At 46.5% G+C, this 15,625-nt stretch overlaps 2 protein-coding genes across 5 annotated transcripts in view; both read right to left on the bottom strand.

Moving 5' to 3' along the window:
* LOC308368131 (A-kinase anchor protein 13-like) overlaps positions 1-8,044 on the bottom strand; it is a 48,739-nt gene extending 40,695 nt beyond the window's left edge. For all 4 annotated transcript variants that reach the window (XM_080842216.1, XM_080842217.1, XM_080842218.1 and 1 more), the window contains exons 1-2: positions 6,216-8,044; positions 3,886-3,959 (exon numbers count right to left, since the gene is read on the bottom strand). In XM_080842216.1, coding sequence (XP_080698342.1) covers positions 3,886-3,959; positions 6,216-7,500 — 1,359 coding nt within the window. In that variant the 5' untranslated portion in view covers positions 7,501-8,044. The remainder of the gene's footprint in view (positions 1-3,885; positions 3,960-6,215) is intronic.
* A 145-nt stretch (positions 8,045-8,189) lies between these two features.
* The window catches only part of LOC308368484 (uncharacterized protein), a gene marked incomplete at its 3' end in the record, with an annotated part of 41,374 nt that continues 33,938 nt past the window's right edge, over positions 8,190-15,625 (bottom strand). Inside the window, exons 5-8 of the mRNA XM_080842653.1 lie at positions 15,440-15,625; positions 10,305-10,500; positions 8,338-9,756; positions 8,190-8,195 (exon numbers count right to left, since the gene is read on the bottom strand). The exon at positions 15,440-15,625 is cut by the window's right edge and continues 1 nt beyond it. Of these exons, the coding sequence (XP_080698779.1) occupies positions 8,190-8,195; positions 8,338-9,756; positions 10,305-10,500; positions 15,440-15,625 (1,807 nt within the window). The remainder of the gene's footprint in view (positions 8,196-8,337; positions 9,757-10,304; positions 10,501-15,439) is intronic.

Below are 15,625 nucleotides of genomic sequence, written 5' to 3'. Positions count from 1 at the left end.
TTTTAATAGGGGTGTGCCAAATAATCGTCATGACGATGCATCGCGATTCTAATTTTCACGATCTACTTCATTTTAATTGCATGAATGGTTGGCGAACATCAAGCATTTCCGGCCGCGCGATACTGCGACAAGTCATTCATAAACAAAACATGCAGTGTATCCAGTAATAATAATATTTGTGTTAAGTAACCTCCAAAAGTCGTTTAAATAAATACAGCTATGTATGAACTGAGTTGCTTTGAGTTATCAATTGAACACACTATCCAGATCATACACAGCCAGTCAGCCACTGGTAATGGCTTCATTTTTTTCTAACAGTGTTCAGTGAAAATTCGCAATGCATCGCAATGCATCGCAATGCATTGCAATGCATCGCAATAATTCAAGTATTGCGATGCATCGTGATAGAATCGCATCGTGGCATGTGAATCGTGATACGAATCGAATCGTGACTTCTTTGGCAATACCCACCCCTATTTTTTAATAACATTTGGATCCACAAATTAGCCTTGTTGGACACATGGAATAAAATGATACTGGCTATTGTAACACTCCAAGGTAGGTATAGTTTGCTAGATGAATATGCTTAACTCTGGGCTAGTATCCTACATTAAGCAATATCAATTTTTTTGTAGGCTGATTAACTCATACAGCAATACCTTTTTGTATAGTAGATGGCAGCACACAATCAAAATATTTCCCCTCTACCTACATAGCTACAGTAGCTAGTTATATGGAAGAAAGTTGCATTCAGGAGCCTTCATAAGCAAACATGATTTGGCTCCACATTAAATTATCCCACTTTTTCATTATCCACATGTCTCAAATGTTGTATGATGCAACATAGCTTTACAGGACACATAAAATATGTCCAGTAACAACGTAAAGAAGGGGGCAACATATAAGTCAAAACCAACTATATTTATTGACTGATCTCGAAAGTATTGGCTAACAAAAGCTAAAAAAGTCTTCACAAAGAAAATAACTCAGTGTTAGGGCTAAAAGCGAACATTCACACTGTACAACCTATGAAAAGGAAAACTGTTGCGACCGACAACATCTGCGGGAGGGCCGGTTGGTTATAGATTTGGGCCATCCCATCGGCCCATCGATGCCTGTGTGGGCAACTCGTCGAGGGCTTTCTGCTGGGTGGGGGCCTAAGGCAGTTGCCTAGTTCGCCTTAATGGTAGGTCCGCCACTGCACATCAGCCACCATGTCCTGCAGGCCAGTGCACACACTGGACTACAGTTATGTCCTCTTGAAGTTGGTTGTACTGTGTCAAAACCAGCCAAAGAATACTGAGGACCAAAAAGATCCAAACAACAAACAAATAAACAAATAAATTATAGCCAGACAGAACACAGAGGACCACGGTCACACAGAAACTGTGAGCCATAAGGATGAATCCTTATGATGATGCCATACGTCACTGTGACATCATCAAAACCTTTTTTTTGTGCTGTTTTCCCATCCCAAGGCCAAATACACAAAACATATCTGCCCCCTTTCCCAACGACCCCTCAGCCCTCTTTTGATGCCTGATTAATGGCAAAGATTAAGCTGCATCTGAACAATCTGAACATTGTTCGCACACATGTTTTTGAGGAATGTCACAATTACATAACTAACAACCATCCACCACAGTGATTCCTTTACCGTCAGCACACATGAACCATATACTGTTATACATTACCACCTGAACATTCAGCCACCTGATAGTCACGCTGGTTAGAGAAAAAGCCACTTCTCATCCCATGGCTATGTGGACTTAGCACAGATTTAGCACTGTGATTCTTAATTAAGGATTTGCTCATCTGTAATGAAGTAGGCACGATCATGTGGGACACCGTCACGCAGCTCTTCTTAAGGACCCGCAGATCCATCTGCTGTTGCGATCCGTCCCCGTCTATTACAGACCCAGACACGTTATTACATCACCACCACCAGACAGGCCACTGTCGCCAAAATTGTGAGGGCTGAAACAGAACCCCACACTTTGAAACGCCATTTTATACCACAGCCAAGGATAGGGATGTCTCTCCTTCCTTACTTCACCCACTCTCCCTCCTTCCTTCCCTCTCTCGAAATATGTACACCTGCAAAGAGCCAGCACATCGTCTGCCAACCAATGGGGGAAAAGGACGGACTCAAGAACAGCTGTCGACACTTCTCTCCACTGTTTCTCTCTCTCTCTCTCTCTCTCTACCTTTATCAATTTATCCCTCCCTACCTCCTTCTCCTTCTCCCTCTCTCTCTCTCTCTCTGTCTGCCTTTATCCCTCATTCTCCTCTCTCTCTCTCTCTCTCTCTCTCTCTCTCTCTCTCTCTCTCTCTCTCTCTCTCTCTCTCTCTCTCTCTCTCAAGGTCTGCTTGTTAACATTTTGTATTGGGATCAGCAAAGATGGCCATTTGGAGGACTCAGAAGAACAAGTTACTGGGGGCGGGTTCAGTTGAGACTGTTGAGGTTCTTAAGGGATCGGTGCCGGGTCACATGAAAATTGAATATGTTCCTCATAAACTGGTTAATGATATTATGACTTGTTTGAATATGCTCCTCTTAAACTGGTTATTGATATTATGACTTGATGAAAATGTAATATGTTCCTCATAAACTGGTTAATGATATTATGTCTTGTTTGAATAAACTCATCATAAACTGGTTAATGATATTATGACTTGTTTGAATAAACTCATCATAAACTGGTTATTGATATTATGACTTGTTGGAATATACTCATCATAAACTGGTTAATGATATTATGACTTGTTTGATTATGCTCCTCATAAACTGGTTAATGATATTATGACTTGATGAAAATTGAATATGCTCCTCATAAACTGGTTAATGATATTATGTCTTGTTTGAATAAACTCATCATAAACTGGTTAATGATATTATGACTTGTTTGAATAAACTCATCATAAACTGGTTATTGATATTATGACTTGTTGGAATATACTCATCATAAACTGGTTAATGATATTATGACTTGTTCAAATATACTCATCATAAACTGGTTAATGATATTATGACTTGTTTGATTATGCTCCTCATAAACTGGTTAATGATATTATGACTTGATGAAAATTGAATATACTCATCATAAACTGGTTAATGATATTATGACTTGTTTGATTATGCTCCTCATAAACTGGTTAATGATATTATGACTTGTTGTCATGCTTGAGGTGTGGGGAAGCTGCTGTGTGAAGTTGGAGATGATGGGCAAGTGGTTTTAAAGAGAGAGAGGGAGGAGCTGAGCTTTTCCTTTTCTTGTATTAATGTAATGGCGTAAACCTTGTTGGTTGGAAGTTTTAATGTTTGATGTGTTTTACAGATGTAATTGTATTGTATAATTGTTGTAATTGTCTCTGCACTCTCTCTCTCTCTCTCTCTCTGCACTCTCTTTCTCTCTGCACTCTCCTCTCTCTGCTCTCTCTCTCTTTACACTTTCTCTGCTGTCTCTCTCTCTCTCTGCTCTCTCTTTCTCTCTCTGCTCTCTCTCTTTACACTTTCTCTGCACTTTCTCTGCACTCTCCTGAGATCACTGCTGTTTTGAGCTACGCTGTGAGAGACTTTTCCCATCTCTGCAAGTCTGACCCCTGTCATCCAGCTTCATCCAGACCTTCCGGCTGTAAACATGGGTCAGTCACCCCCCCCCCCCCCCCCCCCCCGCACACACACACACACACACACACACACACACACACACACACACACACACACACACCAAAGTAGAGGAGGAAGATCCTGAGAGTCTGGGAGAGACACATGTGACTGATGACGCACAGCTCACATTTGAGGCTCATTTCCCCCCTTCAGACACTGCCTAGCAAACCTCCAGATGGATGGAATGACAGAAGGGAAAGAAAAAGACGACTTGCCTCATCTGTGATGGTCATCGGTGTGGGCTCCTTACTTCCATCCAAAGTGTTCACTGGTCCACTGTCCACGATATCTGAGGTGTGCACACAGACACACACACACACAAAGCAAAGAGGGCATGAGCATTGTTTATAATGGGAGCAACACAAAGTAGGCCTAAGTAGAGGATTGGCAAAAGCGACCTGATCAACTATTCAATGAATCAAGCTTTCAGAATACATTGTACCTTAAAATGTCTAGTCAATCCCAGATCAGAATAGCTTTGACCAAGGTATTCCCAAAACATTTTAAACATTTTAAATTCTAAACATCAACTTCAATCCGGAAGTCCATGTCCAGTGTTAAACGACTCCATAATATGCAGACATTCCTGAATCTTAAACTCATCAAAATGAAGATTTGAAGATTTTTCCACTGTTTATGGGTGGGTCTGAGACCCCTAGTCCAGCTCAATCACCAGCAGAGCAGCAGTCCAGCTCAATCACCAACAGAGCTCATGATGCCCCACACTGCTCTTCTCACACTTATCTCTTAGCGAGGCCCTGTGACTTTCCCAAGCCTTTGAGAGCCCAGTGCTAACGAAGATGGCTGCCAAAAGCTCCTACGAATAAAGTGCCCTAACGGCAATCCTGCTGTCTTGTTTTGTCCATCTATCGCTCTCTTTCTCTCTCCCCCTGTGTATATGTCTCCCTCACCCTGTCTGTCTGTCTTCCTATCTTTGTCGGTCTGTCTATCACTGCCCCCCATTAGTTTGTGCTATTCTACAGCTACTGGGCTCAGATGAGGTCACCTCCTGTTGCTGGGATACATGGTGCTGTAAATATACATTGTCCTGCATCGACACTTCCTATTCACACAGACTGCTGGGTGGCAACCATGAAAATAAGCACCCATGACAACACTGACACACCCACTCAATCTCGCTCACTCTCTCCCTCTCTTTCTCTCTCTTTCTCTCTCTCTCTCTCTCTCTCTCTCTCTCTCACACACAGAAACACACACACCTCAAACTAACCCTTTCTCTCTTTCTCTTCTCTCTCACACACACACACACACACACACACACACACACACAGACATACCTCAAACTAGCTAAATCTATCTCCCTCTTACACACACACACACAAACACATAACACTGACGACACCACAGGTTTCCTCACAATTGTCTGTTAAGATAAAGTGTAGATAACTCCAACAATAACAACACACAGCCACACTCCCCGTCTCTCTCTGTCTTTCTTTCTATCTCTCTCTCTTGTTCTAGGTCTCTCTCTCTCCCTCACAAACACACAAACACAGACAGAGCTCAAACTAGCTAAATCTATCTCCCTCTTACACACACACAAACACATAACACTGACGACACCACAGGTTTCCTCACAATTGTCTGTTAAGATAAAGTGTAGATAACTCCAACAATAACAACACACAGCCACACTCCCTGTCTCTCTCTCTCTTTCTTTATGTCTCTCTCTCTCTTGTTCTACTATGTCTCTCTCTCTCCCTCACAAACACACACAATCACACACTCACATACTGGTGGCCTGGGCTGTGGAATGCTACTGTATGGCAGTGCTGTGAATAGATCTGAATGGGTGGACATGACAAACGACCAGGCTGCTTTTAGCGGCCATTGTAACGATCACATGCTCATAGTCACAGGACACACACACACACACACACACACACACACACACACACACACACACACACACACACACACACACACACACACACATGTGGGGAACAGCCCAACACAGCCTATACAATCAGGGCTGTACTGGCACAGCATTAGCGTTTTATTAAAGGGGCATTATGAAGGTTTTTATCATATTCTTTTTTAAAGTACATATCTGTTGATAAATAGTTTCTATTTACATCCTTCAATCCATTTTGAAGGCATGTAGTCATGTGAAGGACAGGGATACACACCTGTCATTCTCACTAGTCGAACAGGCTATTCATAGTTTTGTGATCTGGGTCTGAAACCGTGTAATAATGTCAGAACAACCGTTACACTCCAATGTTGGTAAATAAACAGCTGGAATTCGATCAACCACCAAGCTAATCAGTGCCATTTGTGCTATTGCTGGTGATCGCATGGCAAGTCTGCTTCTTTTAGGTAGTTTCCAGGCTAATTTTGGACAGAACTTCCTTATTGTTGCTTCAAAGTCCAAATAAATCTCAAAACACATCTAGAGAGCCCATTCTCGCTCAGTTAATCCTACAACAACATTGATCAGAGTCATATATTTATTCAGACCCATGAAATCTGACTTCAGAGGATAAAACAAAAAAAAACAAGCACATGACATCAAATGTCTTACCTGCACCTGGTGTGGACTGTGTCTCCAGGTGTGCTCCTGTGTCTGGGAGTGTGTCTCTCTTCAGTTGTGTGTGCGTCTCCAGCTCACTCTGCGAGCTCAGGTGCGTGTCCCACTCCTTGATGACTTCCTGGGAGGAGTAAGGGCACACCTTGACAGTGGCATCAGACTGCAAACCTGGGCGGCACCCCAAGTCCACATCCACAGAGCTGTTGGGTAGAATAGATGAGCCCGTTTGGGCTTCTCTGTTTGGGCCGGCGGCATCTGCAGCTGGTTCTAATCCACTCGGGTTCAGCTGTGTGTACACCTGTGGATCACTTTGGCATGGGTGTGTGTTTGCCAATATCTCCTGAAAGACCAAGTGTGTGTGCGTGTCCGTACCACTTTGGGTCATATGTGCACAAACCTCTGTCTCATTTACATTTGTGTGTGTGTGAGTATCTGTTTCGTTTTTGGATGTGTGTGTGAGACATTCCATCTCATTTAGGATTATCTGTGTGTCAGTCTCTGTCTGGCTTTGGGGTATTTGCACGCAAGTCTCAACCTTGCTTTGTTTTGTGTCCGTGTGAGTGTCTGTCTCATTTAGGTCTGTGTTTGTGCGGGCGTCATCAACCTCTCTCTCTGAATCTGTGAGGGAGGAGGCCACCGCGAGCGCATCCCCAGCGGTGGTGAGCTCCTCTGGACAAGGCTCTACCGCTGGTCCCTTGATGCTGCTGGAGGTCTCTGTGGGAGGCTCAGACAGCAGGTTCTCTCCTTCAGAATCTTCAATTCCCTTCGCATTCCGATCAGGTGACTCGCCACCCTCACTGGCTCTCTCTACAGCGGTCTCCGCGGAAACCTGAACACATCCCTTATCGGAACCTCCCGTTGGCTGACCATCCTCTTCAAGACCCTGTGGGCCCTCTCCAAACCTGAGTGACCTCTGGTGCTCCGAATCTCCAGCTGACTCTTGTCCATCTCCCTCCATCTCCTCCTCTGGACTCTCTTCGTCTGCCTGTGACTCAGTAAGTGCATCAGGTCCTTCCCACAGAGGAACAGAGAGTGGCTCACAGGACACCTCAGCTCTCGAATCAGCATCCTGAGTCAAACTCAAGTCAGTGTGTGCCTGAGGGGCTTCCGTACCGTCTTCTTCTGTGCGTGGTAAGGCTGCAGCTCTTTCTATTTCTTGCATTGGGTGTGCCAAATAATTATTCCCTTCACTCTGCGCTGTGTGCATTTCAAGATCAGCCTCTTCCGTCTGCGCCGTTTGAGTGTGAAGATCGGTTCCTTCGCTCTGTGTTGTGTCCATCAAAGTACTAGTCCCTTCGCTCTGAGCCGTGAACGTTTCAGGAACTGTTCCCTCACTCTGTACTGTGTGGTTTTCTGGAACGGTTCCGGCACTCTGCACGCTTTTTGTCTCGGAATCAGTTCCCCCTGGGAAAATTACTGTCCTCTGTTCCTTTCTGTCTACCTTCCCTCCTTCCACTTCTGCTATCTGCTCCGTCTCAGGAGCCGTGTGTGACGTTGACTCAGTACCTGCCGTGTTGTCCAGCTCTGCGTGTGTGAGAGGTTCAGCACCTGCTGGTGTGTGTGTCTCAGAGTCTGTGGAAGATTCAACAGCTGCCTGTGTGTCGTGTGAGTCCTGCTTTGCGTGTGTGAGAGGTTCAGCACTTGCTGGTGTGTGTGGCTCAGAGTCTGTGAAAGATTCAGCAGCGGCCTGTGTGTCGTGTGTGTCCAGCTCTGTGTGGTCCACTGGTTCTGGTTGGGGGACAGTGGTAGCCTCTCCTGAGGGTGCAGGTAGGAGGGGGGATTCTTCAGGAACTGTGGACTGTTCCTCCCCACTGTTGCCCTGTTGTTTTCTCTCCTCAACCTCCTCCTCCACCTCCTCCACCTCCACCTCCTCCACCTCCTCCTCCTTCTCCTCCTCCTCCTCCTCAGTCTGCTCTTGATCAGATGTCAAGGACCGTTTCACTACTGCAGCGTATGACAGCTCCTCCATTACACCTGAGACAAGTGAAGGAACAGCTGCATCACAACCCTGCTCCTGTCCAGACACACACGCCTCTGAGGATGCTGGAGCCCAGCTGGTATCACCCGGTTTTGGCAGGTGGTCGGGTCCAGGAGCCATACCAGGTCTAAGACTGACCGTCAGGTCCAGCTGCTCCTCAACTTGAGTAGAACACGTCTCTTTGAGGCTGCTGTCCGTGTGTGTGTGCGTGCTTTTGTCCTCACTGAGCGGTTCTTCTCGGTCACTAACGGCATGCAAGTGTGTGTGTGTGCCTGCACAGTCAGAGTCCGTCTCAGGCGAGGGCTCTTCGCTGAGGCTGGCGGTCCTGTCTGTTTCCTGTTGCTTGTGGGGAGACCCTGTGGTGTGACAATGCGTGCCGATCTCAGTCCCCTCCTCGCTGAGCTTTTCCCCTCTCTCGCTCCTCTCCCCAGCCCTGTCGCCGAGCTCCTCCCCTCCCCCAGCTCCCCCCTCAACTGCACGAGTCAGCTCTTCCCCCCTCTCCGTCGAGTCTTCTGCTGGCGGTGTCTCCGAGCCCCTCGCTGCTCTCTCCCTAGGAGCGTCAGCAAGGTCTGGCCATGTCTCTGCCCTCTCCTCCACGGCCATATCCTTTTCCTCTGGCCCTTCGCTCTCCGCCTGGCCGCTGTGAGACCCGAGGCTGATGTCCTCTCCTATGGAAGCGTCTCCCCACATGCTCCGGTCTTCCTGGTGGCCGTTGTTGAGCGCTGCGGGTGTGAGAAGGGAAGGCTGCGGGGCGGCCGCTAAGTCCATCTCCGTTTCCTGCGCCATGTGTGTGTCGCTCGATTCTGGTTCGCCCGCGTCACCGAGCGGAACTCCTCCACCCTGGTTCCCCCGCCCTCCCTCTGTCATTTCCCCTGCTCCTCTGTGCAGCTGCTGCTGCTTCTGTTGCTGTTGCTGATCTTGGGTCTGCGCGTTGCCCATGCTGAAGTCTGCGGCTGTGCTCTCTTCTTCCCCCTGACTTCTCTCTTCCTGTTTTGGTTTCTGTGCTGCTCCTGCTGCTGTTGGTGATGGTGGTGGTGGTGGTGGTGGTGGTGATGGCGACGGTGGTGACCGCCTGAGAGACGCAGGCTTTGGAGACGTGTCCAGAACTGTGTGCTCTTCTGTACCTGCTTCCTTTATCTGTTCTAAAGGGCTGGTCCGGTCATCACACGTCTGCCGCGCCTGCCTCCCTGTCCTACTGCTGTCTTCAGCCGCCTCAGAGCCCTCCTCTACGCCGGCTGATGGCTCTCCAGCAGGTCCAGCCCTCCGACCCTCCTCTGCACTCTCCCCGGCTTGCTCCCCGTTCGGACAGAGGCGACGGGCCGCCGCGCTGACATGGTTTGCCGTCTGCTCTGGTTTGGTGTCTGCGGTGCCTGGATGCTCTGGCGATGCGTCTGTGGTTCTCTGGGTCTCGACGCTGCTGTTGTTGTTCCTCTTGCCTCTCTTTCGCTTGGGCGTGCGGCGGGACGAGCCGTTGGGTCGGCCCTTCCCAGGTCTGCTGGCGTCGTTTCCTGTGGCAGGATACAGCTTCTCTAACCGCTGCTGCAGCTCTATGTCACCCTGCAGAGGAAGAAAAATACGCGCGCACACACACACACACACACACACACACACACACACACACACACACAGACACTGTCAGGTAGGTTTGAAGAAGTATGTGACAGTATGAACTCAAAACAAACAACTCAAAGCTTGAAATTGAATCAACATGGGCACACGACTACGGGAAAAAAACAGAACAACAGATGAAAAACAACCACAAGACCTGAAGCCAAAATCAAACACACAACCTAATAAACATGAACACAGAAAACCACACACCAAAAACCACCAGCGCTGCAATTATGTTTCACGAAGGCATACAAACTAAAGAGAACAGACCTGTTTGTCTGATAACATAATATGTCAATAACATATAGAAAATAACTCAGATCTCCAGAGAAGCTGATAGCTGTATGACTGACCTGAGTCCAAGCCCTTGAAATGTCAGCTCTTACTCTTTTACTTAACCACAACACACACCAACACTCAAATAGCAGAAGTTAGCGTCTGTGGGACAGAAGTTGACAGATGTCTCACTACACAGCTGCTCAAACTGGTCTCACCTCTCCATCTCTATGGCGACGGATAAGCTTCTGAAACTCCTGCACCTCTTTCTGCAAGGTGGGTGGGGGGTTGCCGGGGGGTACGCGGTGGGTCAGCGTGTAGGTGCTGAGTGTGGGATGGTGGCGCAAGCACCCACGGCCTCCTGGGTAGACGTGGCAGTCCTTAGCCTTCCGAGCCTCAGATGAGAGCTCTTCTCTGTGGCAAGAAAACACCCCACAGGGTTTAAAACAGGCGGAGGCCAGGTCACATGAGAGTGATTCACAAGCCAGTCCACACCTACTGAGCAAATTGTACAGAACCTCCTCAAACACAAACACACGCACACACATAGATACACATTCATATACACACACAGATACACACACACAGCACATACAAATACACAGATAAACACACACACACACACACACACACATACATACACATACACAGACACACACAGATCCACATATGGATTTACATACACACATCCATGCCCACACACATACAGTCACATACAGACACAGACAGATAAACATACACACACACACACACACACACACACACACACACACACACACACACACACACACACACACACACCTCTCTCACCAATCTTTCAGGTTATGCAGCTTTATGACTTAATTAATTTATTTGTTTTTCAGTTCATCCGCAGCACATCCTGCAGGGCCCTGTGCATGGGAACTGTCACTTCGATTGTCCACAGCCGTTGAACAACAATAAACCTTTATATAAAAAAAAACATGTCCCACAACTTTAAATAAAACCTGTTTAATCAGTAGCACAGAGCTGCACGCCCACACACAGGGACATACAGAAATAGTGTGTGATTAAAAACAGACTTCCTGCTTTTGCCTTGTATGCGCCTGGTCCACTGGGGGAGGGGTCACTGGGTGGAGGTGGAAGGGATGGGGGTGGGGGGGGGGGGGGGGGGGGGGGGGGCTTTATTGCTCAGCAAATGAGCAGAATCTTAACAATGAAGGGAACTGAGTAACCTATTCAGTGAGATGATGTCATGGATGAGGGGAAGCATGCAAGTGAAGAGAGAGAGAATGAAAGTCAGTATGAGGGGGGAAGGAGAGAAGGATATGAGAGAGAGGGGTGTTGGTGGAGGAGGAGCAGAGAGAAGGATGATGAGAGGAGTGAGAGAGAGGAGCTAAAGAGATGTGAGTGATGAGAGCAGAGTGGTATGTCAAGTATGTGGTTTCGTGACAAACTTGGGTAAGTTAGCAAGTAGGTGGTAAACCTCGGAAAAGAAGAGACCTGTGGCTTTGTGGGCCCTTTGGCTGAGTAAACTTACCCAGGTGTGTCACCTAGCCACATACTTGAGTCCCCCCCAAGGGATTCTGGCCCACGATTACAGGTGGGGGGGGGGGGTCAAAGGTCACATTGCTCTGATCTCAACTGTTCCATTGCGGAAATAGTGAATCTCTCCTTGTTCCCTCAAGCTGCAATTAGTGTAGGCTAATAACTGAACATGGCTGACTACATTAGTGTCACTCACACACACACTCACACACACACACACACACAAACACACACCACACACTGTGTTTCCTCTCTGTTTTCCCAGGATTAACTTTACACTTTCTTAGTTTACACTCATGCTTTCTAAACTCTAGGGTGTGTGTGTGTGTGTGTGTGTGTGTGTGTGTGTGTGTGTGTGTGTGTGAGTGAGTGTGTGTCTTTAACAGGAAAAGGGTAGGGATGCCAGAACAAACACTTTAAATTCTTTTCAAAGGTTAGAAATTATTTCACATGAATAGGATCTTATAAATGGAAAGGACATTAAAATGACTATACTTAAATCATTCAAATGTGTCTGATCACACTACTACTACGTCTGTTTCAAGCTTCCCTGAGTCAGGCCTGTTCTAGATTGGGTTTAGGCTTGTGATGCGATTGGGTGGGATTATACAAGCATTGGTTCTGCTGACTTTTTCTCTCTCACTCCATTTCTCCCCACGTACGAACAGTTCACTCAGGTGCCCTCTGACATTTGACCCCTGACTGGTTGCCCCCAGCCTTCCACTTTTAGCTGGTGAGGGTGAGGGGCAGGCAGAGTGGTGAGTAAATCTGGGTTAGTGATCGCTCTGGAGGTGAAGAGAGGAACAGGGAGAGGATAAATCTGCTCTGAGGCCAGACCAGGCTAGGGATTTATTCAGTTTCTTTCACTCTCTTATGATTCATATACCCATCTAAGAGCTCTGGCAGGTTTCAAAAATGCAAAAGGAAGTGAATTTGAGATGTAATCATCACCCAAGGACACACACACACACACACACACACACAACCACACGCACACACCCATCACTAAATCCACCTGATCCTGGCATATCACAACACATAGTTCCTATTACACACACACACACACACATAGCATTAAAGGTATGGTAATCTAGTAAAATACTAAAGTGAAATGCAGCATGAAAATATGCCTCTGATTTGAACCTTTTTTTGGCAGTCAGCATTGCAGGCAGGACGAAAGGGCACTTGGAGTAGCACAGTGTGTCCAAGCGAATGTGAACACCACACACACACACACACACACACACACACACACACACACACACACACACACACACACACACACACACACACACCTCTGCTGCAGTTACCACTCCGAGGATATGTCAACATCAGCTCAAACACACAGACCACCAGTTCTCCAATTCCCACAAGCCTTCAAATACCCAATGCTAGTTAGAAACAAGACATGCGACAGCTGTCAGATGCCAAAAGTGTCCTTTTGAAATAAGCCAAGAAATACAAAAAAAGTGGTATGGACGTATGTATGTATATATGAATCAATATATAAGGTACCTGTGTGTATGTGTGTAAGAAGAAAGAAAGAAAGACAGATTCTGAATGGTGTAGGTCCTAAGGTTGTGCATGTCTGTTTCGGAGATTCTTTGCTTAAAGTTCAGGGGCCGTATTCACAAAGCCTTTTATCTTACCACTAGGAGTGCTCCTAACTCGCGCTAAAACATTTTACGTAGGAGTAATTTCTTAAAAGTGATGCACAACGCCTCTGAGACCTACTCATACTAAGGATAATACCAACTCCTAAGCTTAAGATAAAAACTCTATTTGCTATGGATGACGTCAATTCTCATGCACAAGTTTAGAAGCGGTGCGCACGGTGATTGGTTGCTGACAGGCGCTCTCATTCAAAACTCAGTCCTAACATCCCCCTAACGATCCCACTAAATCAACAGAAAATAAGAGAATAACCTAGGCTTCAAATTAAGTCATATTAAATAGTAATGGACAGTGCACTTAGCAGAATGCACACGCATGATGACAAGATTGTGCATCCAACGAGAATGACGCTTTGCAAGTTAAGAGAAAGAGAAATTGCCGAAAAAAAACACGAAAAATTGCATGGAATCAAGGAAGTAATAATGAAAGCACCCTGCAAACTATTAGGTAATCAGCTTAAACACTTCAAATATCAGTCCATACGGCTCTTTAAGTCCTCCTGTCATAATGGACGAAACGAGGGCGAGACGTAAGAGAAAGCCGAACTGGTCCCAGGACCAACTGCTCCTGTTGGCCCAGTGTGTGCTGGAGAGGAGGAGGGTTATAAAAGCTAAATTTGGCTGTGGGGTGACCACAAAAAAGAAGCGTGAGGCATGGGAGGACATATGTGTTAACATAAATGCTTCATTCCCCAGAATTGCGCACAAAGTGATTACGGCACTGGCCCTGTCTGGGCTAAGCCTAATTTCCCCATGCAGGACATGAAAGCGGCGTTTCAGCTGCCCGATTCCTCTTTCCACAACATTGCGTGTATTCTTGTGCGCTCTACAATTCATGGAAATAAACGGTACACAATAATTAACAGAATTAACAAAGAAAAGGCGACAAAGAGCAAATACGATTTTGTTCCAAGTTTGTCCACATGAGCGTATTTCAATTGTGTCACCAAAATAGGCCTCATGCGTATAATTACATGTTGTAGTTCAACTGTGCTCCCGGTTGTGGATTGAGGAAGGGTGTCAAAAGCCATGTCTTGCATGGATAGCCACTGTCACCCAACAAGTGGCATCCAGCAGGTACATGGTGCCGCTCAAAAAGCTGGCGCAGACCGCTCTCCATTAAAATGCGCGAATCGTGAGTAGATCCAGGCCACTTTGCAACAATATCCATGATTGTGAAATTTGGATCAAACACTATCTGTGTATTAATTGAATGTACCTTTTTGCGGTTTACAAAGACGTCCTAATATCTGGATGGAGCAATTATTTTAATGTGTGTTCTGGCACCCACGACACCGGGCATTCCTGCAATCGCCATGAAATTGACCTTGATCCTTTGAAGTAGGCGATTGTCCAAAGGGAACCGGATAAACTGTTGTACAATGTGTGGTCTACAGAGTGCGGTGATTGTTTGATGAATGAATCGGCTTACTGATGATTGCGACATTCTGAAGTCGTCTGCGTTGCAAAGTTGCATTTTCCCCGTAGCCAAAAATCTTAATGTTATCAAACATTTAACTTCCGGACTGATTGGGTTGTTTCGGTTAGTTGGAGACGTGATTGCATCCCGCACTAATTCTAGTAAAATGTTGATTCCTTCACGGTTTAAGCGATATCTTCTCAACAATTCAGAGTCGGTCAAGTGTCTCCAACACGTTGCGTCTGGCTTCAGCCATTTTAAGACTTTTTGTGAATAGGTCTTAGTGACTTAGGAGTCCTCATGAGGAGTTTTAAGCTGTCCTAGACTTAGGTGCTACTTTTAGGGATAAAATATTTTGTGAATTGCTCTTAGTAAAACAAAATAGGAGTCCTACATTTAAGACTGACACGCCCATTATTTTTAGGAGTTTCTCCTAAATTCGCCACTTATGAGCTACTTTTAGCCCTAAGATTCTTTGTGAATACGGCCCCAGGTGTGTTGCATACATGTGTGCATAGTATAGCATTATAGTATAATATTGTTTAACATAAGTGTGTGAGAGGCTATGATGACGAGAGGTGTGATTACTTATGTAATACTGAATGGATAGAGTTAAGGACTTGAAGAGTCTGGCGTGTGTGTGTGTGTGTGTGTGTGTGTGTGTGTGTGTGTGTGTGTGTGTGTGTGTGTGTGTGTGTGTGTGTGTGTGCGTGTACGTGTATGCAAGACTCACTGGTCTGAGAGTAGCTCCTGCAGCTGCGCGTGTCCGTGTTTCTGGGCCTCGTGGCTGGGGGTCCGTCCGTTTTGGTTGGGGTGTCTCAGTGCCTCCCTGCCCCCCGGCTGATCCAGGAGAAAGAGGGCCACCTGACGGAGACCACGTCGGGCAGCGAAGTGCAGGAGGGTATCTGGCTGCCCACCG

Source organism: Sprattus sprattus (assembly GCF_963457725.1).
Source record: "Sprattus sprattus genome assembly, chromosome: 7".
NCBI lineage: Eukaryota > Metazoa > Chordata > Actinopteri > Clupeiformes > Clupeidae > Sprattus > Sprattus sprattus.
The sequence above is the reverse complement of the archived record's forward strand: the minus strand, read 5'-3'. Positions and strand labels throughout refer to the sequence as shown.